Source organism: Podarcis liolepis (genome assembly GCF_965112155.1).
Source record: "Podarcis liolepis genome assembly, chromosome: 13".
Classification (NCBI taxonomy): domain Eukaryota; kingdom Metazoa; phylum Chordata; class Lepidosauria; order Squamata; family Lacertidae; genus Podarcis; species Podarcis liolepis.
Genome location: NC_139573.1, coordinates 16,632,623 through 16,659,875, shown reverse-complemented (window position 1 = coordinate 16,659,875; position 27,253 = coordinate 16,632,623). Strand labels below are relative to the sequence as shown.

Below are 27,253 nucleotides of genomic sequence, written 5' to 3'. Positions count from 1 at the left end.
TTTTAGAGGTTGAGCCAAACTTGGAAGGAAGCGGCGTGTTTTCATTTTGCCGTCGTCCCCCCCCCCCCCCGCCGCCAGCAAGCCAGCCAGTTTTCTGGGAGCGCCGGGAAGACCCTTCCCAGGTCCGGCGCTGATTCTCTTTTCGGCGGGAGGAAACCTCGGGAGTCTCCGCGCCCGCCAAGTGCCCGCGGAGGAGCCGCCTCCCCGAGGGCGTCGCCCGGTTCCTTCTTCCCCCTTCAGACGCTGCCGCCTCTCCGGCTCTGTCTCGGGGCGAGACTTTCCTCTGGGCAGGGGCGCCATGGCGACCCCCGAAGACCCCTCGGCGAAGGAGCCCCTGGAGGAAGGAGGCGAGAAGCTGAAGACGGAGGAGCCCGGCAAATCCACCGAGAAGAAGGGGGAGAGGGAGGAGGATCCCCTCCTCAAGTTCCAGGGACTGCAGAGGTCCCGAAGTCTCGAGGGTGGTGGGCGCCAGAGTAGCAGCAGCAGCGACTACAACAGGGACCTACCCAAGTTGGCATTGCGGGACTCGGGGGCCACGCAGTTTGGCTTTGCGCTGGAGAGTCTCTTTATCGTTCAGGTCTTTCGATTGACCCTGTGGAATTTGAATCGGGACGAGCGGCGGTGGTTCCGGCGCAAACTGCGCGAGGTCCCGCTCGAGGAGGGCTTCGTCCGCATCCCTGAGGAGGCGCTTCAGGAGGCAGACGCCTCTCACCTCGGAGACCTGCTGCTCAGCTACTACGGCGTAACTTACGCAGTCGAGGTGGCGGCCAAAGCACTGAGGGCCGTTGGCTGCCAGTACCAGGCGGACGCTCTCCTCTCCACCTACGAACGTAAGTCTTTGCTGGATCGTGACCTTCGCAGCCGTTCAGTCTGACAGCAGATCCTTCCATCCCTTCCTTCCCTGGTTGCGCCAGCCCAGCGCTGAGCTGCAGCCGTGAAGGAGGGAAGGAAAAACAACAATGGGCTTGGAATGTTTGGAAGCGCCTTACTTTAGCGCCAGGCATTTAGCGCATATGGTCTTCCATATTTGGTATGTTTCAACAGTCTGATTGCTATTGCTTAAAATATTAGAAATACCTTCAGCACCCTTAGGACACACAGAACAGCAAAGAATCAGCCTTAAGCAAAAGGGCTCGAAGTCCTTAGGATTCGGGGTTGAAATTGTTCTTTGTAGAAAGGAGCCTCCTTTTTCTTTCCTGCTTGAGCCCTGCAAAATTTTTTAATCAGGCCTGTAAGTTCAGAAAGTTTGCAGGCCATCCTGACATCTCTGGAACAGAGGAAGGTCCCAAATGGGCCTCGTGGTCCATCTAGCTCAGGATTGCTAATCTTGCCTGACTGCGGCTCTCCAGGGTTCCAGGCAGGAGTCTTTCGCAGCCCTACCTGGAGACACCAGGGATTGAACCTGGGACCTTCTGCAGTCAAAGCAGGTGCTCTGCCACTCAGCGGCGTAGCGTGGGTTATCAGCACCCGGGGCAAGGCAAGTAATTTGCGCCCCCTAACCCCTAACCATGGTCATTAATACTGACGGCTCTACTCTGGGGCAAACTTCGTGGTGACTACTGCCCTCCGTGGTGTTGTTTTTGCAATTAAAGGATCCCTGCCTCAAATAAAGCATCTTGGGGATTGGGGACTGGGATTTGCCAAGGGAGCTGGAAATTGCAGTTCAGTGGCGGGTCAGGGGGAGAGGGTCCCTTTCGCGTCTGGGTGCCGCGGGCCCCTTTGCGCCAAGACACGCGTCTTTGGGCGTCACGGCGCAGCCTTCTCGGTCTCCCTCCCTGGCCCGGCTAGTCCCGACGTGGCTTCTTTCTGGCGCGGGGAGGGGGCGGCTCTGGGGCCAGTGCGTCGGCCGGCCTCCGGCGGGGGGGGGGGCCCGTCGGGGCGGGTGGGCGGTCTTGGCGCGCAGCCACTAGAGCGCTGCCGATGGCGCGTTTGGCGGGCTGCGCGCGTCCAGACAGCGACCCGAGCCTGGGCGGCGTGGCGCTTGGTGCCGGAGCCTCCACCCGCAGCGCCCCGTCGGGAGACCCGGCCGGAAGGAGCCTCGAGCCGGCTGTCGGACGCGGTTGAAGCAGCCAGGGCGGCATGGCAGGCGGCGGCGGCTCCTCGGCGACTCCACGCGGCCAGCCCAGCGCGCTGGCCGAGCCCCGCAGGCGAACGCTGCCTGTAGGTGAGGAGGGGCTGCCTGGCGCGCCCTCCGCGGCCCTGATGCGCGGGGACCGCGGCGAGCGCTGTTCGGCAACTCCGGAGGCAGCGAGCGCGCCCCCCCAGAAGTTGCGCCCGGTGCGGCCGGCACCCCTGGCACCCCCGACGCTACGCCACTGCTGCCACTGAGCCATGGCTCTTCCCTGGTCATCCAGCTGGAAGTGCTGCCTGCTGAATGTCCTGCAAATAGATTGCACTAGGAAGGGGAGGAGGAATTTCCATGCTTTACGATAGCATAAAGAGGTTCCCTGGATTTTCTGTTCAATACTGCCTCTACAGCACAGTCTCCAAATGCCTGTCTGCTGAACATGCTGCATGCCCATTATTAAAGGATGGTGTCAGATGATTATTATAAATAAGGAAAAGGGTTTCCACCCCACAATAAACTTTTGGTTAAGCTTCCTTCAGATCAGCCCAATCCTGTACATGGAAAATAATTCAGGAGCTCAAGAAAGGTTTAATCAGAAAGAGCCCTTTAAGAGCCGCGGGCCCCCTAAACAATTGACAAAAGCCACAATTTAATAATAATAATAATAATAATAATAATAATAATAATAATAATAATAATATTTTTATTATTTCTACCCTGCTTCCCCAGCCACTCTGGGCGGCTTCCAAAAAAATATAAAAATAGTGTAATACATCAAACATTAAAAGCTTCCCTAAACAGGGCTGCCTTCAGATGTCTTCTAAAAGTTTGGTAGTTGTTGTTCTCTTTGACATCTGGTGGGAGGGCGTACCACAGGGAGGGTGCCACTACCGAGAAGGCCCTCTGCCTGGTTCCCTGTAACTTGGCTTCTCGCAGTGAGGGAACCGCCAGAAGGCCCTCAGCACTGGACCTCAGTGTCCGAGCAGAACGATAGGGGTGGAGACGCTCCTTCAGATATACTGGACCGAGGCCATTTAGGGCTTTAAAGGTCAGCAGCAACACTTTGAATTGTGCTCGGAAATGTACTGGGAGCCAATGTAGGTCTTTAAAGACCAGTGTTATATGGTCTCGGTGGCCGCTCCCAGTCACCGGTCTGGCTGCTGTGTTCTAGATTAGTTGTAGTTTCTGGGTCACCTTCAAAGGTAGCCCCACGTAGAGCGCGTTGCAGTAGTCCAAGTGGGAGATAACCAGAGCATGCACCACTCTGGTGAGGCAGTCCACAGGCAGATAGGGTCTCAGCCTGCGTAGCAGATGGAGCTGGTAAACAGCTGCCCTGGACATGGATTTGACCTGTGCCTCCATTGGCAGCTGTGAGTCCAAAATGACTCCCAGGCTGCGCACCTGGTCCTTCAGGGGCACAGTTACCCCATTCAGGACCAGGGAATCCTCCATACCTGCCTGCCTCCTGTCCCCCAAAAACAGTATTTCTGTCTTGTCAGGATTCAATCTCAACCTGTTAGCTGCCATCCATCCTCCAACCGCCTCCAGACACTCACACAGGACCTTCACCGCCTTCACTGGTTCTGATTTGAAAGAGAGGTAGAACTGGGTATCATCCACATACTGATGAACACCCAGCCCAAACCCCCTGATGATCTCTCCCAGCGGCTGCATGTAGATGTTGAAAAGCATGGGGGAGAGGACAGAACCCTGAGGCACCCCACAAGTGAGAGCCCAGGGGTGTGAACACTCATCCCCCCCACCACTTTCTGAACATGGCCCAGGAGGAAGGAGCGGAACCACTGTATGACAGTGCCCCCAGCTCCCAGCCCCTCAAGACGGTCCAGAAGGATGCTATGGACAATGGTATCAAATGCCGCTGAGAGATCCAGCAGAACTAGGAAACAGCTCTCACCTTTGTCCCTAGCCTGCCGGAGATCATCAACCAGTGCGACCAAGGCAGTTTCAGTCCCATGATGAGGCCTGAATTCCGACTGGAAGGGATCCATTTTAGTGATGTTTTCTCCTCCATAAAAACCTATTCCAATAAAAAACAAATATAAAACACTGAACTTTTTGACATTAGGTAGCAATCAGTCCTGTTTAAGCTTTATCCAATTTTGTTGGGTTTTCCCTTAACACAGGCACACTTTTAATTCTTTAGCTTACACATAAGTAGACCTACAGGGTAGTCCTTCTATAACGTAGTCACCAATTATCCAGCGGTGGAGGAAGCTGCTTGGGCTCCTGGGGCGGCTCGCCCAGGGTGGGGCGAACTGTCCATAGGGGTGGGGCGCACCGTGCGGCCTCCGGAGTCTGCCTGCCTCCTCCCACTCAGCCGCTCTACAGGTGGGGGGGGGGAGGCAGTGGGTGGACCGTTTTGGCAGCTTGGAGTCTGCGCACCCAAGCCACCACGTCTCTCCCAGACTCCACCCTGGGGCCTGCAGTGCACCCGAGCCACACATCTCTCCCAAGAAATCTTCTGTTGTAATTTTTGTTCCACAAAAAGTCTTCCATATTACAGAGTTTAAAATAATACCTAAATAAGACCATAGGAATTTGACACTGTACTGGCATAGTTCCTGTTTCTGCTCTAATGCTAGCTGCTGGAGTTGGGGGGGGGGTAAACCGAGTAGTCTTATTAGAAATTAATTTCTCCCCAATACGTTAACTGTGGGAGCACCTAACCATTTTTTGTTCTCAGTGCCGACTTTGCTTCTGGTAAAACTAAGAATTGCTTGTGCAGATCTTGATGTCTTCAAGGCCTAAGTGCTGCTATATGGTAATAATAATAATAATTTATTATTTGTACCCCGCCCATCTGGCTGGGTTTCCCCAGCCACTCTGGGCAGCTTCCATAAAAACCAAAGATACAGTAAAATATCACAGATTAAAAACTTCCCTGAACAGGGCTGCCTTAAGATGTCTTCTGAATGTCAGGTAGTTGTTTATCGCTTTGACATCTGATGGGAGGGCGTTCCACAGGGCGGGCGCCACTACCGAGAAGGCCCTCTGCCTGGTTCCCTGTAGCTTTGCTTCTCGTAATGAGGGAACCGCCAGAAGGCCCTCGGCGCTGGACCTCAGCGTCCGGGCAGAACGATGGGGGTGGAGACGCTCCTTCAGGTATACTGGACCGACGCCGTTTAGGGCTTTAAAGGTCAACACCAGCACTTTGAATTGTGCTCGGAAACGTACTGGGAGCCAATGTAGGTCTTTCAAGACCGGTGTTATGTGGTCTCGGCGGCCGCCCCCAATCACCAGTCTAGCTGCCGCATTCTGGATTAGTTGTAGTTTCCAAGTCACCTTCAAAGGTAGCCCCACGTAGAGTGCATTGCAGTAGTCCAAACGGGAGATAACTAGAGCATGCACCACTCTGGCGAGACAGTCCGCGGGCAGGTAGGGTCTCAGCCTGCATACCAGGTGGAGTTGGTAGACAGCTGTCCTGGATACAGAATTGACCTTTGCCTCCATGGACAGCTGTGAGTCCAAAATGACTCCCAGGCTGCGCACCTGGTCCTTCAGGGGCACAGTTACCCCATTCAGGACCAGGGAGTCCTCCACACGAGCCCGCCCCCTGTCCCCCCAAAACAGTACTTCTGTCTTGTCAGGATTCAACTTCAATCCATTAGCTGCCATCCATCCTCCAACTGCCTCCAGGCACTCACACAGGACCTTCACTGCCTTCACTGGTTCTGATTTAAAAGAGAGGTAGAGCTGGGTATCATCCGCATACTGATGAACACCCAGCCCAAACCTCCTGATGATCTCTCCCAGCGGCCACATGTAGATGTTGAAAAGCATGGGGGAGAGGACAGAACCCTGAGGCACCCCACAAGTGAGAGCCCAGGGGTCTGAACACTCATCCCCCACCACCACTTTCTGAACACGGCCCAGGAGGAAAGAGCGAAACCACTGTATAACAGTGCCCCCAGCTCCCAGCCCCTCTAGACGGTCCAGAAGGATGTTATGGTCGATTGTATCAAAGGCCGCTGAGAGATCCAGCAGAACCAGGAAACAACTCTCACCTTTGTCCCTAGCTCGCCGGAGATCATCAACCAGCGCGACCAAGGCAGTTTCAGTCCCATGATGAGGCCTGAATCCCGATTGGAAGGGATCCAAATGGTCCGCTTCCTCCAGGCGTGCCTGGAGTTGTTCAGCAACCACGCGCTCAATCACCTTGCCCAAGAATGGAATATTTGAGACTGGGTGATAGTTGGCCATACTGGCCGGGTCTAAAGATGGTTTTTTAAGAAGCGGTTTAACGACCGCCTCTTTCAGCGGATCTGGGAATGTTCCCTCACAGAGGGAAGCATTCACCACCCCGCAGAGCCCATCGCCCAGCCCTTCCCGGCTTGCTTTTAGTAGCCAGGATGGGCAAGGATCAAGGAGACAGGTGGTTGGTTTCACGCGTCCAAGCAGCCTGTCCACATCCTCGGGGGTAACGGATTGAAATTGATTCCATGCAACTTGACCAGACAGAGCTCCAGCACTCTCCCGCCCCAGCCCTGCTCCCACGGTGGTGTCTAGCTCCTTCCGAATATGAGTGATTTTATCTGCAAAAAACTTTGCAAAATTGTTGCAGGAGATCTTGGGGTCTTTACAAGGCCCCGGTGGTAAAGGTGGTTCCGTTAAATTGCGAACCACCTGAAAGAGTGTCCTGCTACTATTTTCTGCAGATGCAATAGAGGCGGTGAAGAAAGTCTTCTTCACCGTCGCTATCGCCACTTGGTAGGCTCGACGTTGAGCTCTAACCTGTGTCCGGTCAGATTCGGAGTGAGTTTTCTGCCACCGACGCTCTAGCCGTCTCAGCGATTGTTTCATCGCCCTCAGCTCCGAAGAAAACCATGGGGCTGTCCGGGCTCCATGCAATCGGAGAGGGCGCTTCGGAGCCAGACAGTCGATAGCCCTGGTTAACTCTGCATTCCAGCGGGCCACCAGGGAATCAGCTGAAAGGCCATCAACATGGGATAAAGCATCTCCTACCACTCTCTGGAAACCATTTGGATCCATTAAGTGGCGGGGGCGGACCATCCGAATTGGTCCCACCTCCCTGCAGAGGGGAAGGGTCGCAGTACTTTTATCAGAGAACAAATCTCCAAATAATTGAAATGTCTCACTTGTTCAATTATTTGCTCATTTAGGAACCATTTATGCTTCTCAGGCTGTGCCTCAAATACTACAGCTTTTGTCTTGGAATAATTTATATTCAAACCTTTGTTAGGACAAATGATCCCAAAGTTCTTTAGTAATCGCCTCATACCCACGTGTTTGTGCTCAAAACCCATATTGCCGGCATATAGCAAGATGGATACCTTATGGGATAAAAGTGTAACAGGAAAAAAATCTGGTTGTTTTAGGTCTAGTTATTACATCATTTACATAAATGTTAAACAGCAGGGGTGCCAATAAGCACCCTTGTCCTACTCCATTTGTTTTTAGAACTAGAGCTGTCAAGTGTCAACTGACCATTTGCCCCTACTCTTTCTCTCATATACATTTCACAGTCTGATATCCACTGGAATTCCAAAGGGCTTGTGTCACACAAACATCAATGGTTAAAGGAAAAAGTGCTTACCCAGCAAGAAAACAGCCAGTTTTGACCTCTCTCTTACCTTTCCACAGGTGACAGTCTCATGCCCCCTGATATGCAGAGGAATGTACGAAAGAAAAATGTGTGGTAAGTCCCATTGCAATTCTACTTGCAGCTTATAGTGGAAGAGCATTGATTGGATGGTGTGAGAATCAGATCTTAGCTTGGGAGGGGAAAAGGATGGGCAAATGTGTCACTGGAATGGACAGTGCTAAGGGATTTAGTGATAAGTATCACTTCCTAGTGGTTGGGACGCGGGTGGCGCTGTGGGTAAAAGCCTCAGCGCCTAGGGCTTGCCGATCAAAAGGTCGGCGGTTTGAATCCCCGCGGCGGGGTTCGGTCCCAGCGCCTGCCAACCTAGCAGTTCGAAAGCACCCCCGGGTGCAAGTAGATAAATAGGGACCACTTACTAGCGGGAAGGTAAACGGCGTTCCGTGTGCTGCGCTGGCTCGCCAGATGCAGCTTTGTCACGCTGGCCACGTGACCCGGAAGTGTCTCCGGACAGCGCTGGCCCCCGGCCTCTTGAGTGAGATGGGCGCACAACCTTAGAGTCTGTCAAGACTGGCCCGTATGGGCAGGGGTACCTTTACCTTTTTATCACTTCCTAGGGGTTACTAGGCGATGTAGAGAGACACGAGTAGTTCAATGGTCCTCAGGAACCTGATGGATGGGGGAATGGGAGAAACAGCCTTGGAGAAAGGCTTGTGTGTGAGTCCAGAGGGCAACTTCTCAGCCATTTCTATGACTTCAAGCTTCTGCTTATTATTATGGAGCATGGTTTGCATGCAGGGCTGGCCCCAGACATTTTGGTGCCTGAGGCAAATCAAATTGGTTCTCCCCCTGGAACTGTAGTTTGCTAAGGGACTCACTCTCTTTCTCTTTCTACACATACACACACACAAACACACGAAACACAGGGAAAACACTTGTCTCCTTTCTTTCCCTCTTGCCTTCCTTCTCAGCAGCCCAACCAGTGATAAGCAGTGGCAGGAGCAGCATCAGTGGCCAGGAAGACCCTTGCCCGGCTGTGGGTGGGCAGTGCTGGGGCCAGGGGGGCTGAGCCAGGCTGGGATGGACAAGGTGACCTGAGAGCCACCAAAGATGCAGCAGCCAGTGTGATGGGAGGAGGGAGCTGAGGAGAGAGAGGACCCTGGCTTAGCAGCATCCTTCCTAGATCAGCTTCTGCTCCTCTCATGGAGAAAAAGAAATGGGAAATCTCATGCAGTTAAGAGGGGTCTTTAACCAAAGGTGGCAATCTTTTCCCACAAATTTTCTTTCTGCTAGAAAGATTGCCCCATTATCCTGCCAGTATATTTCTAAAATCTATTCTTTACAGCTGGCCTGGGGCAGAAGGTTTTCCCACTTTGGTCTTTAAAAAAACCCTAAAAGAAAACTGTGATTGGCTAGTTTGTCAGCCCCCCCCCCCATGAAGTGGCTGTTGCCTTCTGCTGGTGGAAAGGAGGCTGCCTTACCTGAAAGAGGAGGCAGATCAGCTGGATAATAATAATACCCTAGCCCAGAGGGGAGAGGGGGAGGCACAGCTGCTGCATCTTCCTCTCTCAGGAAGATGGAAAAGTATGGACAAGAGAGGCAGCTGACTGGTTTGAGTCTCTGCTGCAGATTCAGGCCACCAGCGCAGCTTCACCCCCACCAACCACCTGCCACACACCTTCCTTTCAGGTCTCCATTTTGAAAATCACTCTATTACAACTTTGCCTTCCTTGTTCCTTAGGGGTGTGGATGAAGTGTTACATTTTCAAAATAGAGACCTGCAAGGAAGGGCAGATGTGCAGTTGAGGAGGAGGAGGAGGAAGTGGTGAGTTAGCAGTTGGTGGAGGAGGAGAGGCAGCAAGAGGGTCTGTGGAAGAGCTGGTCACAGAGGCAGCGGCAGGCAGATCTGCAACCCCTCTTAGGAGGGTCCATGTATGCCCCCCCAAGGCAGCTTTCCTCCCCCTCTTCGTGGGCAGCCTGGCTGTGTCTGCATGCAGAATGTATAATAACGAAGTCAGCAGGGGCGCCTGCCTTGGATGCAACCTAGAAAGGAGTGCATAATGTATCACGAAGACTGTGTATATTCTTGGCCAGTAAAAAAGGGGTGGCAAATTACATCATGTTTTCTTTGCAGTGTGGAGTAAATCAACATATTTTCCAGGTTGCAAAGGAAAAGCAGATCTCAGCGTGCTCAGAGGATCAGTGAGGGCAATATACTAGGGGTGGAAAAATTAAGCCCCAGTTGTATCCTAATCAAGCTCTAATTCTCTCCCCACAACAATGCCTAATATAAAATAAATGTTTTTGCCACAGGTCACTGGAAGGCGTCGCTATCACTGATGATGAAATAGTCTGCAAGGGAAGAAAAGAATTACTTGAAATTATTGAAAAGGACCTAGGATTCTTTATAGATGTATTAAGCTATGGCTTTATTATCACACGGAAAGAATACTGGGACTTGTGTCAAGCAGAGGGAGACTCCAAGGGGAAAAGTGAAAAACTGCTGAATATGATCCAGGAAAGGGGGGAGGCAACTTGTTGCTGGTTCCTGGAACAAGTAGAAAGGAAACATCCAGGCTCCATTCAGCTTCTGCTAGTTGCAGTCCATGGTAAGTTTGACTTAGAGTACTTTCTGAACTTCAAGGACAGTTCAACTACCTTCCTCCTCCTTGCAACAGTCGTGTCAGGTAAAGAATTGTCTTTTACAGGCTCAGGTAAAAAATTGGTCCAGGCGACAGGCGCCTCAGGGCTGAAGTCAGAATCCCCCCTGTTTGCGGAGGAAGGAAGAAGCAAGATGGAAAACCCAGCAGTTTGTGGGGAAAGTGTTGTGTGTAATCTGTGTCCCAGTGAGGTAAGTGGCTGAAAACATGGGCCCAGACTGGGGGGGTGGGGGTGGGGCAGCTGTCTCCACCCAATCAAGTAAATGAATAAAAATACTTAACTAAAAGTAGGAATTGTAGAAAGATTTTGACAGATTTTTCTGAGCACTTGGGGTGAAAAAAAGTATTTTTTTTTAATTTTTCCAATTCAATGCTTTATTGAGTTTCATAAATAACAAAAAACAAACCTAAAATGATCTTATGTAAGTAATCTTATGTAAATATACAGATAAAAATTGATTCAATCTTATACAATCTCTTTAGTTCAATATTCTTACTAAAGTGTAATAGACTTCCCATTAACTCCCAATGTAGCCTTTTTAGCCTCGGGTGAGAAGAGCTTTGTGCCCGGGACAGGGAAATGGGAGTCAACAGACACTCAAGGAATAGTTTCAGAGAAAAAGCTTTATTTCTACCATCCGGCTGGTAGAAGGAGCAAGTGTGATAGAGTCACAAACAAGCACAAGTTCACAGCCATTTGCACAGAGCATATATTCCCCTTCAGTTCCCTCCCCTTTCTCCTCCTCCTCAGGAGCCCTGCCCCATGATGAGTTTCCTGAGCATGAACAGAAAGCTCCTGTCTTGGGACTCTTGGCGCTTTTCCCAGAAAAGGGGGATGAGAAGCCAAGGGGGTCGAGGAGCCTTGCATTCAGTGTGTCCAAGATGTGTTACAACCAAATGAGATAAGAGTCAGTTCCCAGGCTTGCTTTGACAGAGCCTTTTGCTTTGACATTAGCCTTTTTGAAGCTCTCTCGTACTGATAAAAGTAACAGTTTGCCTATGCAACAGCATCTTGTGAGAAAAGCAGAGGAAAATTTTAGCTGTGGATTTTTTAGAAGAGAGAAAAGGAATTTTGGACAGTTTTGAGGCTGGGGGGGGGGGTGACCGGGCCTAGGTGGGGTCACCTGCTCTCACCTCCTTCACCAATGCATTTAACATTTCTAATATCGAGCGTACTTATAATTATTACCTTCATCTATTTATATTTTTTAATACATTCTTACAACATATCGTACCAATTTTCCTTATTTCTTTGTTATTATTTTACACAAGGGTCACTCAAATACAGCCATAGATATCACACCACTGTTACATTATTGTAAATATAGCTTAAACATGTCCCATTTTTGAATAAATGATTGTTTTTTATTACCTCTCATCCAATTAGTCAGTTGTGCCATTTATGCATATTCTAGTAATTTATTCTGCCATTCCATTCTCGTTGGAACCCTTGCTCCTTTCCAGTTTCTTGCAGTTAAGGTTCTGGCGGCCGCTGTTGCGTATAGCTGTTGTTTAGACATTTCATTCCAAATCTGCAAGACACAGTCAGACAGATTACTCTTGAGTGTCCCTGCTCAGGAACTGGAGCCAAACCAGCCGCCTGCTTCTCTAGGGAGCTTGTAATGATTACTGTAAATGTGAGAGAGGGTGACTACAATGAACTTGGCAGAATGATTCCGTCTGAACACAGACTAGAGCCTCTTTGAAGACCTATTCTGTGCCAGTGCATTCCCATTTCCTAGAATGGAGATGTTTTCTTATGTTTACTTTAGGGGGGGCGTGTTCCTTTCGCTGTATCTCTCACGTGATTGGCTGACTGTGGGTCACATGAGAGAGGCATTCCATTCTCTTCCAACTGTTATTCCAGTAACTGTCTTTTTCAACAGTCTTTCTGCCTCTCTCTCTGCGTGTGAGGAGGGAGAATGGCTGCCGAGAGAGATCTCAGGATACTGAGACATTGTTAGCAAGATAAGAAGTTTTTCTGTATGCCACCACTGCCGCAAGGGTACTTATAGGAAAACATTGGAAGAGTGACAGAATTCCCACTAAATCTGAATGGTTACTAAACCTGGTAGAAAATGCTGAATTAGACAGTCTCTCGGAAAAGAGCAAAGTTAAGTCAAAACAGGAGTTCATTTCAAACTGGGAACCTCTAAGGAGATATTTAAAGAACAATTGTTGCAATCTGAACTTGATAGCAGCCTTTGTGTAATCTCTGTGAGAAAACAGATTTAATTTCATGAGTAACATATTGAGGCAATAGGTTTATTAGAGTGGAAAAACTGGGAAAGGACAGGAAGTCAAGCTTATGTATTAAATGTATTGTAGGAGGACTTACATTCTTTTGTTGGATTTTCATTTTGACAAAATTGACTAATGTAAAATAAGGAAAGTATGTCTTTGATGTACAGATGCAAGTATGAACAATAAAGCATATATATATATGGATATTGTTACAGGATGGAGATTTATTGGACCTTGAAGGGTTTAATAACTGCTATGGATGGCATGCATATTTAGGATATGAAAAGGTGAAAGTTCACAGGGGATTTACCAATCATATCATAAGAAAATCGATATACAGAGTATGGGCAAAATACAAAGAACTACTAGAACCGAAGACACCCTGGTGGATTTCACCCTTAGAAGCGATAATGGTAAAAAAGAAAAATATAGAACTAAATTGGGCTACATATAAGGATTTATTAAAAGGGGGGGGGAAAGCTGATATTAAAAGATTACAAGAAAATAAGGCATCATCTAATAGGGTGGATTCAGTATCACCAACTAAATGAAGTGTTCAAGGCAGATGAGAAAAGAGGCTTTTGAAAGGAAATCTCATTACTAGATAAAGAGTTGTTTCAAAATAAGACCAAGGTAACTTCTAAAATTTATGAAACACTACTGGAGTGGGAGGTGAACAGGTAATGATTAGATGGGCTATAGATATAGGTAAAACTACCAAATTATCATCATGGGAAAAAATATGGAAAGAGAGTTGGAAATTTATGGCTTGTGAAGCGATAAGGGAAAATTTAATAAAGATGTTTTACAGATGGTATTTAACACCAACCAAAACATGTAAAAGGGACACGGGTGGCACTGTGGTCTAAATCACTGAGCCTAGGGCTTGCCGATCTGAAGGTCAGCGGTTTGAATCCCCACAACGAGGTGAGCTCCCGTTGCTTAGTCCCAGCTCCTGCCAACCTATCAGTTTGAAAGCACGTCAAGGTGCAAGTAGATAAATAGGTACCACTCCGGTGGGTAGGTAAATGGTGTTTCTGTGTGCTGCTCTGGTTTCAACAGAAGCGGCTTAGTCATGCTGGCCACATGACCCAGAAAAACTGTCTGTGGACAAATGTCGGCTCCCTTGGCAAGTAAAGCGAGATGAGCGCCGCAACCCCAGAGTCGTTTATGACTGGACTTAACTGTCAGGGGACCGTTACCTTTTTAAAAATATGTAAAATGTATAAAACAAAATCAAATCAAAGTTGGAGGTGTAACAAATACATATGTGTCATACATATGTATTGGACGTGATAAAATCAAAGGCTTCTGGGATATGGTGTATGAAGAGTTAAAGAAAATGTTTAAACAAAACTTTGTTAAGAAAACAGAACCTTTTTTATTGGGGAAACTAGACACAGATATTGCCAGAGAAAATAATAAAATATTCCTTTACGCCACGGGAGTGGCAAGAACACTAATTGCCAAAAATTGGAAAAAAGAAATAATCCCAACAAAAAAAAGAATGGCAAGACAAATTATTTGATTATATTGAATTGGCCAGATTGACAGAGGCAATTAGGGGTCAAACCAACCCAAGCAAAAATTCCAAAAAGAATGAGTAAAATACAGAGAATATCTTAAAAAGCAGCGCCCTCAAATGAATACTTGGACTTGTTTTGATTAACTTCTGCAAAACAGTGTATGGTACTTAAGTTAAAAACAGAAAGAAAAAGGGGTAATAACGAACTAAAAAGGAGACAGTTTACCAAAAGCGATAAAAGAACCATGTTGAGGATGAAGTAAGTCAATTGTAAGAAAAGAAGAAGTGTAATATGGTGTGTGGGTGGATGTGTGTGTGTGTGGGTGTGTGGGTGACTACTTGTTTTGTATAAGTTTTCGTACGTTATGTTTTATTTGTACTTTTTTGTTTTGTTGTTTCTATTTGTTGTTTGTCTGTCTTGATTCTGTATTATTATTTTCATGTTCAGTTTGAAAGTGTGTGCGTATGTTGTAAATAAACACTCTCTCTCTCTCTCTCTATATATATATATATTAAAGTGAAACAGAAAGAGGAAGGTCCCTAAATGTTAATAGGGAGAAACCTGTGCAGGGGCTCTCTGTAAGGAACAGGGGGGAATACTGCTGAGGTGAAAGAAAAAACCTTTCATAAGAAACTGTCAGACCTGAGTGAGAACTACTATGGCCAAAATGAATGTAGAAGAAAGTAGCTCTATTTGTATTTGTGGGGCTGACCTCAAGCAGTGCTCCTTGCTGTGGTCATATGGGTGTTAGAAACAGACAGGAATGCCCTGCTTTCAGGTGGAAAAGGGGTCTGGTGCCCATATTAATGGTAAATTATTTTGTAACAGGATCTTCCAGAGACAATCAGACCAGAGGTGTTTTTGGACTCAGAAACAAGTCATGAAAGATACAGGTGAGCAATGTCTCTCTCAGATCTTGCAGAGCTTTCTCCTTTAAGGGAAAGTTGATTTTCTTTTTAGGTTTCAGAGAAGTGTTCCGCAGAACACATCTGGTATATGAAGATCTCACAATCATCACATGTGGTGGTGCTCTCTAAAACGTTCCCAAACTACATCTGTGTCAGGGATAGGCCAGAGGAGGAGTGGTGGAGACAGTATAGATTTACAGCAGGGGTTTGAGGGAGGTCACAGCTCAGAGTCAGATGAGAGGGAAAGTTGGGAAATCATGGGAGAGCCAGAGCAATGCACAGCTAACATGTTATCATTAGAAAGCATTCCAGACCCTCCATCTTCCAGAACCTGGCAAGCCTTAAAAGTAGGAGAGCAAAGATACTCCCATACTGTCTTCCTCTTCTTCCTCCCTGGAAGTTTTTTTTGGGGGGTGAGTTTGGAGCGGGGATTGCTTCCCATCAGGAAGATGCAGAGGGTGTCCGGCTGGTGTTCAATCCACTTCTTTTTCCATTTTTCCCTTTGTGCCATTCAGACTATGCTTCACGGAGGCTGGATCCTTCCTTTGCTTTTATACTGATGTCATATTTGAGGTGAAAGGAGCTGTGACCATCACCTACCACTTTGATTCATGGTCTAAGCACCTGGCCGAACAGAACATGGAGGACTGGGTTGTCGCTGGGCCTTTGATCAACATTGAAGCAGATCCAGCAGAGGCTGTGGCAGCTGTTCACTTCCCTCACTTCTTGTGTCTTGCAGGTATGGCAGATAAAAAAACTTGCAACAAAATAAATACAGCAGTACCTCACTTTTTGAACGTAATCTGTTCCGGAAGACCATTCGAGTTCTGAAACATTCAAAAACTGAGGTACTGTTTGCAGATAGGGAAACAAATAACTTGCACTCAGTGGAAGCTGCGTATCCTGTTTGACTTTGAAGGCATATTCGAAAACCGAAGCATTTACTTTTGGGTTTATGCCATTCGAAAACCAAAATGTTTATCAACAGAGATGTTCAAAAACCGAGGCACCGTATTTTGCACTCCATAAGACACACCTAGTTTTTAGAGCAAGAAAAGAAGAAAAAAAATATTCTGAACGAAACAGTGTATGTATGATTTTTGTGGTTCATGCTGTGGCCGCAGACATGTGATTTGACGGTGAGTTTTGGGTAGCCCAATGCAAAAATCCTGAGAATCCATGTGGATCCGTGCTTTGTAACCACGTTTTTGAGCCCTTGCGGCCCCAGGCAACAGTGGGTGTGTGATTTTTTTAGTGCAGGCTGTAGCCATGGACATGCTATGTGATCTGATGGTGAATTTGGGATGACCCAATGCAAAAATCCCGAGGGTCCATGTGGATCTGTGCTTTGTAACCACGTTTTAAGTGGGGAGGGAAGGAAAAACACTGAATGGACAAGGAGCATGTGTGGGGTGTGTGGAGAAAGAGCTTTTCAGTGAGGTGAGCTGGGGAGGAAGGAGGGAAAGAGAGCATGCTCGCTTTAAAGCAGCCAACTGTACAGGAGCCTCTTACACCCATGTAAGCAGCTCCTCTCCTCTCCTCTCCCACTTTGCTCCTTTAAAGCGAGTGGGCTCTCCTTCTCTCACTCCTCCCCGGCTCAGCTTGTGATTGCAGCAGGATCCCCCCGCCATCCGTAGGCATTCGCTCCATAAGAAGCACAGACACTTCCCCTTACTTTTTAGGAGGAAAAAAGTGTGTCTTATGAAGTGAAAAATACGGTACTTTACTGAGCAGGGAGAGGCTGTGGCTGAGAGCAGTCCAGAATCGGAGGCAGAAGTGGAGGCTGGAGAGGAGGTGGGCCAAGAGACAAATGTGAGGCAGGCTGCTGAAGAAGCCTGGGGAGTCTTTCCTTCCTGCTGCGACAAGCTCCCTTCCCCACTGGTCTCCCAGAACCAGAAGAGGTACAGTGGCATGTGGTCAGTGGACTTGGGGGAAGAGGCTAGTTTCCTAAGTGTTCTCCTGGCACCTCCTTCTCAAAGCCTGTGAAGCTTCTGCCTGCCTTAGGGAGAGAGGCACATTACTCTGATGGGTGCAAGAGCCTTCCCGTTCCCTTCTCAAAGCCTGCCTAACATTGGGAAGAAGGCAGCAGGGCTTCAGCATCCTTTCAGAGACCTGGTGCCCCTTCCCAAAGCCCAGGAAGCTTCTGCCTGCCTTAGGGAGAGAGGCACATTACTCTGATGGGTGCAAGAGCCTTCCCGTTCCCTTCTCAAAGCCTGCCTAACATTGGGAAGAAGGCAGCAGGGCTTCAGCATCCTTTCAGAGACCTGGTGCCCCTTCCCAAAGCCCAGGAAGCTTCTGCCTGGCTTAGGGAGGGAGGCGCTATACTCATGCATGCAACGTCACAATGTCGCTGCCCCCCCCCCCAAATCGCCTTCACAAGCTGGTGCCTCACACCATAACTGTTCACCTATAGAAAATGTCACCCCGCACCACTAAAGAGGTATGAAGAGAGCAGAGCAAATACATATATGGCGACGCAGTCTCAGATTGCTTGGGAAGGACCCAGGGGGAAAGGAGCCTTAGGGAACTCCCATTTGGGGGCTAGATCTACCAGAAGGAGTTGCTATGCTCACTAGGCCTGCCTTTTTTTTTTTGAATAGTTGACTTCACTGACACCAGGTGACAGACGGTCCACAGTTTCCCACTTGTGACACGTTTGTTTGTTTTTCCTTTGTGCTGCTTTCCAGGCAAAAGTGATTTCCAAGTCCTCATTGCACATTTTGTGGAAGGGGGGATGGGTCTACAGAAGCCAGACAGAGTGGGGCCGTATCATGTTGTGTTGGAAAACCCAAACTTCTCTCCCCGTGGAGCCATTTTGAGAACGTCATGGTCATGGTTTAAGCGAAAGATAAAGGTCCACACTGTGGCACTGCTCTATCAAATGCTTCAATTCAGCTCACCAAAATTCCACCTGTATCTCCTACCCAATGACTCTTCTCTGAGAAAGGTAATCGGGATTCTCCAACTCTGATTGGTATTCCAGATGGCTTGGATCATTTGCCTGACCATAGTAAGCCTGACAGAGTAGCTATGCAAAATTATGCCTCCGAGTGTGTCATGGTTCATGAACTGTATCTCCCTTTGTTGGGCTTGAGCTAATTTACCAAACTGCTAGCCAACATCAAATTACCTGTGCATATTTTGGTCTCTACTACCAGACTGATTTAGTTGTCTTTATATTACTGATGGAGATCCTGTGTCCCTTCAGATTCAGTGGGATGACAAAAAACCCATCATTCCTGACATCTGGAAGGTTGCAGGTTCCCCACCCCTGCCTTAAATGCTGCAACAAAGCCAAGAAAAGGGTAGGGATCCAGTCTTCCAGAAATTGGTTACGTTTCTTGCATAACTCAGAAGTGCCCTTCTTTGCCTTTCCCAGGCGGTTCATGAGCATGAAGTACAGTGTCCTTCACAGAGAATAGAGAAGCCCCCTTGGACCCTGAAACCTTTGACAATTGGCTGTCGCTTCTTTGTGGAGACAAATGTTGTCAGAGTTTGTCCCAAGGTGAGACGCAAAGATGATGAAAGGCTTTGCTAGGGCAGAGGCATGGCTGTGAAGTATGAGAACGGGAGGGACTCCACCAGGATCCCTTGTCATGCTTTAATTTGACTCCCTTGGACTGGTCGATTGGGCTAAGCCTTGTTTGCACATAAGGAGGTTTCATGCTTCCCCACAGGAAGTGGAGTTTCAATACCTGGATGCTGACAAGCTGCAGCAGTATGTGGAACTGTTTGCTCAGCAAATGCAAGACATGTTCAACTTCAGTGTGATGGAGAAGCCCAAGAATGAACTCATCTGGGAGGCCCTTGTGACACAAGGTGAGCTTAGTTGGAAGAAAATTGGAAGGTTGGACCATAATTTGGGAGGCAGGATGATAAAGGACATCGCAGTCACATTCCTTCTTTGACTGCCTCTTTCCTGTTCTCTTTCAGAAGAGTTAAAGCCTCCTGAGATGACGTCTTCTCCTTCAGACTCAGAGCAAGGTCTGCAGGTTTTGATTACTTACGGTATTAGTTAAATCCCACCTTCCTCCCAATGGCAGCACAGAGTGGCTGGTGATACAGTACCACAGAAAATTCACTTTTCTAATGTTAGGGAATCGCCTTCCGGTGCAGGTTCCCCATTGCTTTATACAGTGGTGCCCCGCAAGATGAATGCCTCGCAAGACGGAAAACTCGCTAGACGAAAGAGTTTTCTGTTTTGGAGGTGCTTCGCAAAACGAATCTCCTGTGGGCTTGCTTCGCAAGACGACAATGTCTTGCGAGTTCCTGCTGGTTTTTTCCCCTCCACCCCCTTTTTCTAAGCCGCTAAGCCGCTTATCAGCTGATCCGATCAGCAGATAAGCCGCTAAAAGCAGCTAAAAGCCGCTGATAGCGCTAATAGGGCTAAGCCGCTTATCAGCTGATCTTATCAGCAGATAAGCCGCTAAAAGCCTCTAAAAGCCGCTAATAATCCGCTAATCCTTCAATGGGCTTGCTTCGCAAGACAAAAAAAACCGCTAGACGAAGAGAATCACAGAACGGATTCTTTTCGTCTTGCGAGGCACCACTGTAGTCTCCTTTGGTGCCAGATGAAGTTCTTTCAACGCAGCTAAATTTTGTAGAAACAGCTTTGGCTTGGATTCAGCACACCCAGTGTGCTAACGGAGTCCAGTGCAAATGCTCAAGATACTGCAATTGGGCTTTCCTCCCTTCACCCGCCACTTCCCTCAAATGCACTTTGGAGGGTCAAGGAGAACCCCCACAACAGCCAGAAAGGGTGTGATGTGTGTACTTGGCTGTTGGGGAGGGATAGCTCTGTCTGGAAAGCAGGAAAGGTCACAGAGGGTGACATTTAATTTCTCCCTGTATGTTTTGCAGCCTGAACTTCTCAGTTTTCAGCTGAATGTCAGTTGCTAAAATATCATTTTTAATACAATACGATAATTTTTATTGTCATTGTCCCTTACAGAACAACGAAATTGAAAAAATCTACATCAGACATTCAAAAACCAACAAGCCTGCTATCCCAGCCTGGTTAACCCCCTAAAAACTCTGATACCCCATAATTAAATACACTATACTCCCATAGAGACTACCTTACACTGCGTTTAAAACCAAAATTGCATTTGGATAGAAACTGTTTCTCAGGTGACTACTCCTAGTCTTTATAACCCTGTACCTTATTCCAGAAGGCAGAAGCTGAAAGAGATAATTTCCGGGGTGCGCACTATCCTGCACTATCTCTGCAGCTATCTTACGACACCTGGAAGCATAGATTTGATCCAAGGTGGGAGAGAGTGCACTCTCCACAGTCTTTACAACCCTGGACAGCATTGTTTTTCCCCTGACCATGCAGCTCCCAAACCACACACACAGACCATAAGTTACTGTATTTTTTGCTCTATAAGACGCACCAGACCACAAGATGCACCTAGTTTTTGGAGGAGGAAAACAAGAAAAAAGATATTCTGAATCTCAGAAGCCAGAACAGCAAGAGGGATCGCTGCACAGTGAAAGCAGCAATCCCTCTTGCTGTTCTGGCTTCTGGGATAGCTGCGCAGCCTGCATTCGCTCCATAAGACGCACACACATTTCCATTTACTTTTTAGGAGGGAAAAAGTGAGTCTTATAGAGCAAAAAATACGGTAATACACTCTCAACAGCACAATGGTAAAATGCTACCAACAGGTCCTTTGAAAGATTATTTTTCCAGAGGATTCTCAGAAAATATAACCTCTGCTGTGCTCTCTTCATCAGGTCTTTACTGTTCTCTCCCCAGGTTAGGTCATCTCTCAACTCCATTCCCAGAAATCAGAACACCAAGACCTGTTCCACACACTTCCCCTCAGTAATTAGTGGCTGAATATTCAATTTCCATTTCCTAAAGTCCACAATAATCTCTTTTGTTCTCTTTAAGTTGAGGAATAAGTTAATAAGTTGTTTTTCCTGCACCACTCCCCCAACTGCTCAGCTTCCTTCCTATAGGCCGCCTCCCCCTCTCCAGCCATGTAAATCCAGTACTGGGGAGAGAGAGTGACTGGTTCCTTAAGAAATGCATTTGATAGACTATTAGGACTGTCTTATTTGATTAGTCATAGTTTGGGCCAGGAAACCATAGTTGGCTTGTATCACCACACCATACTTTTTAAAAAGCCCTCTTACACCATTTCAGCAGTGGTGGGGAATCCTGGGAGCTTTAATTTTCTAAGCATCTCCTAAAGCACAATACAAAGTGTTGATGTTGACCTTTAAAGCCCTAAACGGCCTCGGCCCAGTATACCTGAAGCAGCATCTCCACCCCCATCGTTCTGCCCAGACACTGAGGTCTAGCACAGAGGGCCTTCTGGCAGTTCCCTCACTGCGAGAAGCAAAGCTACAGGGAACCAGGCAGAGGGCCTTCTCGGTAGTGGCGCCCTCCCTGTGGTATGCCCTCCCACCAGATGTCAAAGAGATAAACAACTACCTGACATTTAGAAGACACCTGTTCAGGGATGTTTTCAATGTGTGACATTTTAATGTATTTTTAATCTCTGTTGGAAGCCGCCGAGAGTGGCTATTTAATTATTATTAAAAATAATAAATTATTATTATTATTATTACTAACAACCCCCAGCACCCTCACTATCACCCACACAGTAGCCATCACATTTTTCTAAACAGAGGGTTTCCTGCTGTGCCAGGCACACTTTCTCTGGGTTTTGTTTTTTCTTAAAAAGAAATAATTCAGTCCAGCCCAGAAATTGTCAAGACAGCAACCTTGCAAATTGAACACACTGGGAATGCTTCTGGTTTCCTGACTTTCTTTCCCTGCTCCCATTTGCTTGTTGGTAGTGAACTCAATCAACACACTTGTTCATGATGCAAAATGCTGGAGAGCTTTGAAAATCCTGGGTTCATGTCCAGTGATTATGATTTTCCCATAGTCCCTGCATGTTTCATAAACACACCTTCTCTCTCGTTTTTCCAGGTGCTTCTTCCTGCACTCGGTCTCATGCTGCATCGAGTGGCACTGACTCAGGACATGGTGGGGAAAGCAGGTAGGGCTTAACTGTTCCTCATGAAAGGCCAGTCCTGCTATTAGGGACAATGAAGCAGCTGCCACAGGCAGGCAGCAGATATTGAAGGGGTGGTGCTGTTTATGCATTGGCTGCACTGCAGTCTCTGGAGGGGCAGAAACATACAAATGTGCAAATTTAACAGAAGCTAAATGGGTCACTCTATCTATCAGTTGCATAGAAGGTTCCCTTCAGGGGAGAGAGACACGGCTGCTTTTTCTTATTCCATGGCCAAGAGATTATAAGCCTAGCCTCATGCACAATTTGGAATGGGGCAGCGGAAGAGGTGAAGACATAATTCTTTCGGACAGAGGCAGCTAATCTTTTTGGCCTGAGGATGGTCAGGTACCTCTTTGAGGGTCACAGGCCACTGGTGGGCATGGCCAATGTATGTGCACACAACACACAGAGATCACATACACAAATACTGCGCATGCATTGCACAGAAGCACACCTATGGAGCATGCAGGCTCACTAGGCATAAGGCACACACCTCAGACACACAATGTCACATAAATCTCCACCTCACACATACATACAAACTATTCCTCATACAAAACCCTACACTGAGATCCAGCGCCGGGGGCCTTCTGGCAGTTCCCTCCCTGTGAGAAATTAGGGCATAGGGAACCGGGAAGAGGGCCCTCTCGGTAGTGGCGCCCGCCTTGTGGAACGCCCTCCCATCAGATGTCAAGGAAATAAAGAACTATCTGACTTTTAGAAGACATCTGAAAGCAGGCCTGTTTAGGGAATTTTTTAATGTTTGAATTTTTATTCTGTTCTTAGTGTTCTGTTGGTACCTGCCTAGAGTGGCTGGTGAATAAAATTTGATTATTATTATTACTATTACTATTACTACTACTACTACTACTACTACTACTACTACTACTACTACTCCACTGTGTGAGATCAGGATGCCAAAATGATAGACTTACCCCTATTATACCCCAGGGATTACTGCACACTTTTCAGGACAAAACCTCCTGCTGGAACCATCTCTTCAGGAGGTCCGTTTTTGAACTGAGTCTTTATTCTGGCAGCAACTGCCCTTTAGAACTGCCTCCTGTTACGCATCAGTTAAGCGCTGTCTCTATGCTCCTTTTGAATACCTTGTTTTTTCAACTGGTGGAGATCTTTATCCCCCAGTCGGCAGGAGTATTGGATCTGGAATGGTTTTATATATTGGTAAGTAAATTCAGCAGTTTCGTAGGAAACTGAAATTAACTGAAATGGAATGAAACACTCTCACACACAGGACTAAACACCCTGAAGTGGACAGATGTTGCCTGTTAATCTTTAAAGAGCAGGAGGAAGGAGTTTAGCTGCCATCTCAGCATTGTGATGCTTGGCCCTTATTGCGGATAAATTTAAGCACCACTGCAACCTGCATTTCTTTCCGCTCCCTCTGTGCCAATCCCAGGCATGGAAGCTGGCAGCACTTACAGATGGTGTGGCTCCTTCCCAGGTCCCTTTGCTGAGTGTCTCTTGTTTTGTGCCTTGTTTTTCCCTGCCTCTGGGGGTGATAATGCAGAGTGACAGTGAAGAGCATCAGAGACTGCCTGGTGTCTACTCTGGAGAACTTGGGTGAGGATGAACTCAAGAAATTCAAGCTCAAGCTCCACGAGATCCCTGTCATTGAAGGCCATGACAACATTCCCCTGGGGCTGCTGAAGAAGGCAGATGTCATGGACCTGAGCCAACTCCTCCTGAGCTTCTACATGGAGGATTATGCTGTGCAGGTGACGGCTGTTGTCCTCAGAGCTATCAACTGCAGGGATGAGGCACAGAGACTCCTCAGCCTCACCAGGAAGAGGTAAGAAAGAAGGAGGGCCAGCTCATGAAACTGGCTGGGAGGGAAGGCATATGGAGGGCCAGTCGCCCCTGACGCCCCACCCACTGTGAGGTGAGAGTGATGGATTCTGATCATTTCTTCATGGGGGAGAAAAGAGGCAAGTCTTATATCACAGCCAGCCAATCTAGTGCCCATCAGCTCTTCATTTATTTTACTTACTTACCAAACAGATTTGCATATCTTTTAGCTGTAAGCACCTCTAAGCAGTTTATATGTTGGTTTTTTATATATAAAGGTCAGAAGTTAACGATGAGTTGAGTTTAAAAAAATCAAAATGTAAAAAACATCAGCCATTGAAGATATACACTTTATAAAATAAAATGATGTACAGGCAACTCCCCTCTTGCATGTGAACTATTTGTGTGCAGCCGCATGTATGTATAGTGACAGGAACCTGGAAATGGAGGGGGAAGTGGGAAAGTCATCGTGGCTCATGAGGAGAACCTTCCCAGAGCCCAAAGAGGAGGCTGAGGAGGTCGAAGGCTCAGTGGGGCTTTGTTTTGGCTGTGAAGTCTCCCTTCTTTGTTCTCCTGGCAGTATTTCATTGCTGTACTTCCATATAAACTTATTCATTCTCTCTCCCTCTCTCTCCTAGGAACTAGCAGTTCTTTGTTAAAACCTCTGCTTTTTATCAGCAAACAATGGTGACCCCTCTCCTGCCTTATCTGATCCTGCCAATCTCCAAAAATATCTGGAAGCCAAATTGTTTTGTCTCAGCCCAGCCATGGCTGCCATCCAGAATCCTCAGCAACACTTCAGTACTACAAACTTTTTCCAGTTTTATAATGCATTGGCTTCCCTCAGAGAATCCTGGAAATTGTAGTCTAGCAAACTGCTAACAATTATCTCAAACAAAAACAACCCAAGCTTCCAATGAAACTACAGTTCCCAGCGCTCCAGGAAAATACATACTGATAGAAGACTTTCAGCTTTGGCTGGCCTCCTGCCCTCCAGACGTTCCAAACTACAACTCCCATCAGCCCCAGCCAGCGTGTTGCATCAGTGCCCCATTTCATCAAGGGACACTGGAAACAGCTAGTCCAATGGACTGCATTGGTGGGAGTGGTGTTTACTATCAGGAAATGCAGATGCAAGCATTGTACAATCAGTTTGGGACCTGGACCTGATCAGGTGCAACCGAGCCCCAATATGAACCAATCAGGACCCTGGATCTGAATCACAACCTAGATATTTGAATCTTCAGTATTCTCATTCACTCAGAGTGGGGGAACCAAAAGGGCCATTATTTGTAATTTGGACACATGGTAGTCCCTCCAGAGGGAATTAACTGCCAAATTTCAGAAAGTTAGCTCAAGGGTTTGTTTTTGGTTGGTTTTGTTAACCACATTTAAAATTTGCTGGTTTTCTAAAGAAAAATCAACCCTGCAAATTCTCACACTCTTTTTGGACCTGATCCTGTTTGACTATGTGCTGGTGCTAAGCTGTACAGTTTAAAGACTCACTCTATGTGTTAAGTATGTGTTATACCTAAAGGAGTGTCTCCACCCCCATCGATCAGCCCGGACACTGAGTTCCAGCTCTGAGGGCCTTCTGGCAGTTCCCTCCCTACGAGAAGTGAGGTTGCAGGGAACCAAGCAGAGGGCCTTCTCGGTAGTGGTGCCCATCCTGTGGAATGCCCTTCCATCAGGTGTCAAGGAAATAAACAACTATCTGACTTTTAGAAGATATCTGAAGGCAGCCCTGTTTAGGGAGGTTTTTAATGTTTTATTGTGCCTTTAATTCTGTTGGGAAACCTAGCCAGATGGGCGGGATATAAATATATTATTATTATTATTATTATTATTATTATTATTATTATTATTATATAAGCACTTCCTAAAAACTACTCAGTAAGACAAAGAGAAAGGCAGTCTTGTGTAAGTGTAAGAGAGAGACAAGAACTGGCAGTATAGCATTCTTCTAGAGGACTTTTGCAGTAGGTTTCCAGGCCTGCCTTCCACACTAAAATTCTCTTCTATATGGTAAGCAAAGCCCCTCATTCAAGGAAGCCCATGGATGCAGCACAATGTATGGTTATGAGTTTGCTGAGGGGGACGGTCAGACTCCCCTAAATCTCTGGATTCAGAAAAGGGTTAGCATTTAAGCAAACCCCTAAATCCCTGGATCTAGCAAGTGTTGGAAATAACACAAGACGGCTTACTCATGAGGCAGCCTGATAATGGTCAAGTCATAAGCAAACAAAGGCAGGGTGATGACAATCAAGAAAGCCACCAACCAGGCAAAGAATCTCTTCTGGATGCAGCCCACCCTGAGCCAAAGGGAGTTAGATGAACAAAGGCCAATAGGTTTGCCTGATGTGGACAGGAGGGGAAATCCTTCGGGTCTGTTAGTGGTGACTAGCAAGAAGGTGGAGGCAAAGAATCATGTGGGCTGACAGGCTGTAAATGTAGAGCAGATTTCTGTTTTGGATTCAAAGCTATGCACCTATGGGAGAAGCAAGGGACCCTCTTGGAATGTAATGCTTTGAACAGTAGGCTCAGGCTATATATATGTGTAAATAAACCAAATATAATAAAGACACCACAGTCTCCTCTGTGCCTCATGGTTTGAGCCCTGCTTTGGGTGAAAGCTTCCTGCATTGCAGGGAGTTGGACTAGAGGAACATCGTGGTCCCTTCCAACTCTACAAGTCTATGATTCTCTGAATCCTACATGGAAACGTCTAAAAGTGTCCTTGGAATGCTGAGAGGTCATTTGATAAAACACTCAGAGAGAGCAGGTGGTACATTAATTGTCGTTTAATAAAGTGAGTGAACTTTGAACAGCAGGGGAAAATAGATTAGTATTGTAGGATGATTATTGTAATGGGGGGAGAGGGAAAGTAGGAAAGCAGGGTGTGAAATGGAGTAGGAAAACAGAGGGGGAAGGAAGAAAGCAGGAAAGCAAGGGGACGAAATGGAGAAGGAAAATGGTGGGCGAGGAGGGAAAGCTTTCCTGCATTCCTGAAGAAACTGTCCCAGGGAGTAGGAGGCGACAGCGCCACAAGCAAGGGGGCAGGGAGTGGGCACAGCACCCAGATGCAAATATGCCACCCTTTCCAGAGTGGTGCTTGAGGCACCTGCCTCAGACAGACTGAGGATAGTGCCAGCCCAGAGAACTCGCTCAAAATGCTCAAAATTCCAAAAAGGCAAGTTAAAAATTGGCAAGTATGATCCAGGAAAGGTGAGGGGGAGAGCTTGTTGCTAGTTCCTGGAATGTGTAGAAGTGACAAAGCAGGTTCAAATCAGGCCTGGCAATATATAGGTGTGGCGTTTGCCCTCCTAGGTGTGTGACATCATACTGGGTTCATAGGGAAAGGGTTAACTAATTGTAAAATGACTAACCAATGGGAACCCAGGGGGCAGAGTTAACTGTATA

General features: G+C 47.3%; 1 protein-coding gene and 1 long non-coding RNA gene across 2 annotated transcripts; one reads left to right on the top strand and one right to left on the bottom strand.

The window, feature by feature from the left end:
- Positions 1-268: 268 nt before the first annotated feature.
- LOC310691142 (uncharacterized protein) lies at positions 269-26,427 on the top strand. The gene is made up of 13 exons (XM_083470750.1): positions 269-830; positions 7,691-7,745; positions 9,963-10,258; positions 10,343-10,500; positions 14,908-14,972; positions 15,503-15,726; positions 17,675-17,934; positions 18,367-18,492; positions 18,665-18,806; positions 18,921-18,971; positions 21,937-22,006; positions 23,556-23,837; positions 24,472-26,427. Exons 1-13 carry the CDS (start codon positions 299-301, stop codon positions 24,476-24,478), a joined length of 2,268 nt encoding a protein of 755 aa, XP_083326876.1. The 5' UTR covers positions 269-298; the 3' UTR covers positions 24,479-26,427.
- On the bottom strand, positions 22,006-23,562 carry LOC310691212. Its single transcript, XR_014518387.1, has 3 exons — positions 23,468-23,562; positions 22,925-23,188; positions 22,006-22,891 (listed from the first exon to the last, which is right to left on the bottom strand). It is a non-coding gene; the product is annotated as an uncharacterized lncRNA (long non-coding RNA).
- Positions 26,428-27,253: the final 826 nt, after the last annotated feature.

Excerpts from the sequence above, each read along its gene's own strand:
- LOC310691142 (XM_083470750.1), top strand. The coding sequence starts at position 299 with ATGGCGACCCCCGAAGACCCCTCGGCGAAGGAGCCCCTGGAGGAAGGA. Across the intron at positions 15,727-17,674 it reads TCACTTCTTGTGTCTTGCAG|GCAAAAGTGATTTCCAAGTC; the intron begins GTATGGCAGATA and ends GCTGCTTTCCAG. Across the intron at positions 18,972-21,936 it reads TCCTTCAGACTCAGAGCAAG|GTGCTTCTTCCTGCACTCGG; the intron begins GTCTGCAGGTTT and ends TCGTTTTTCCAG.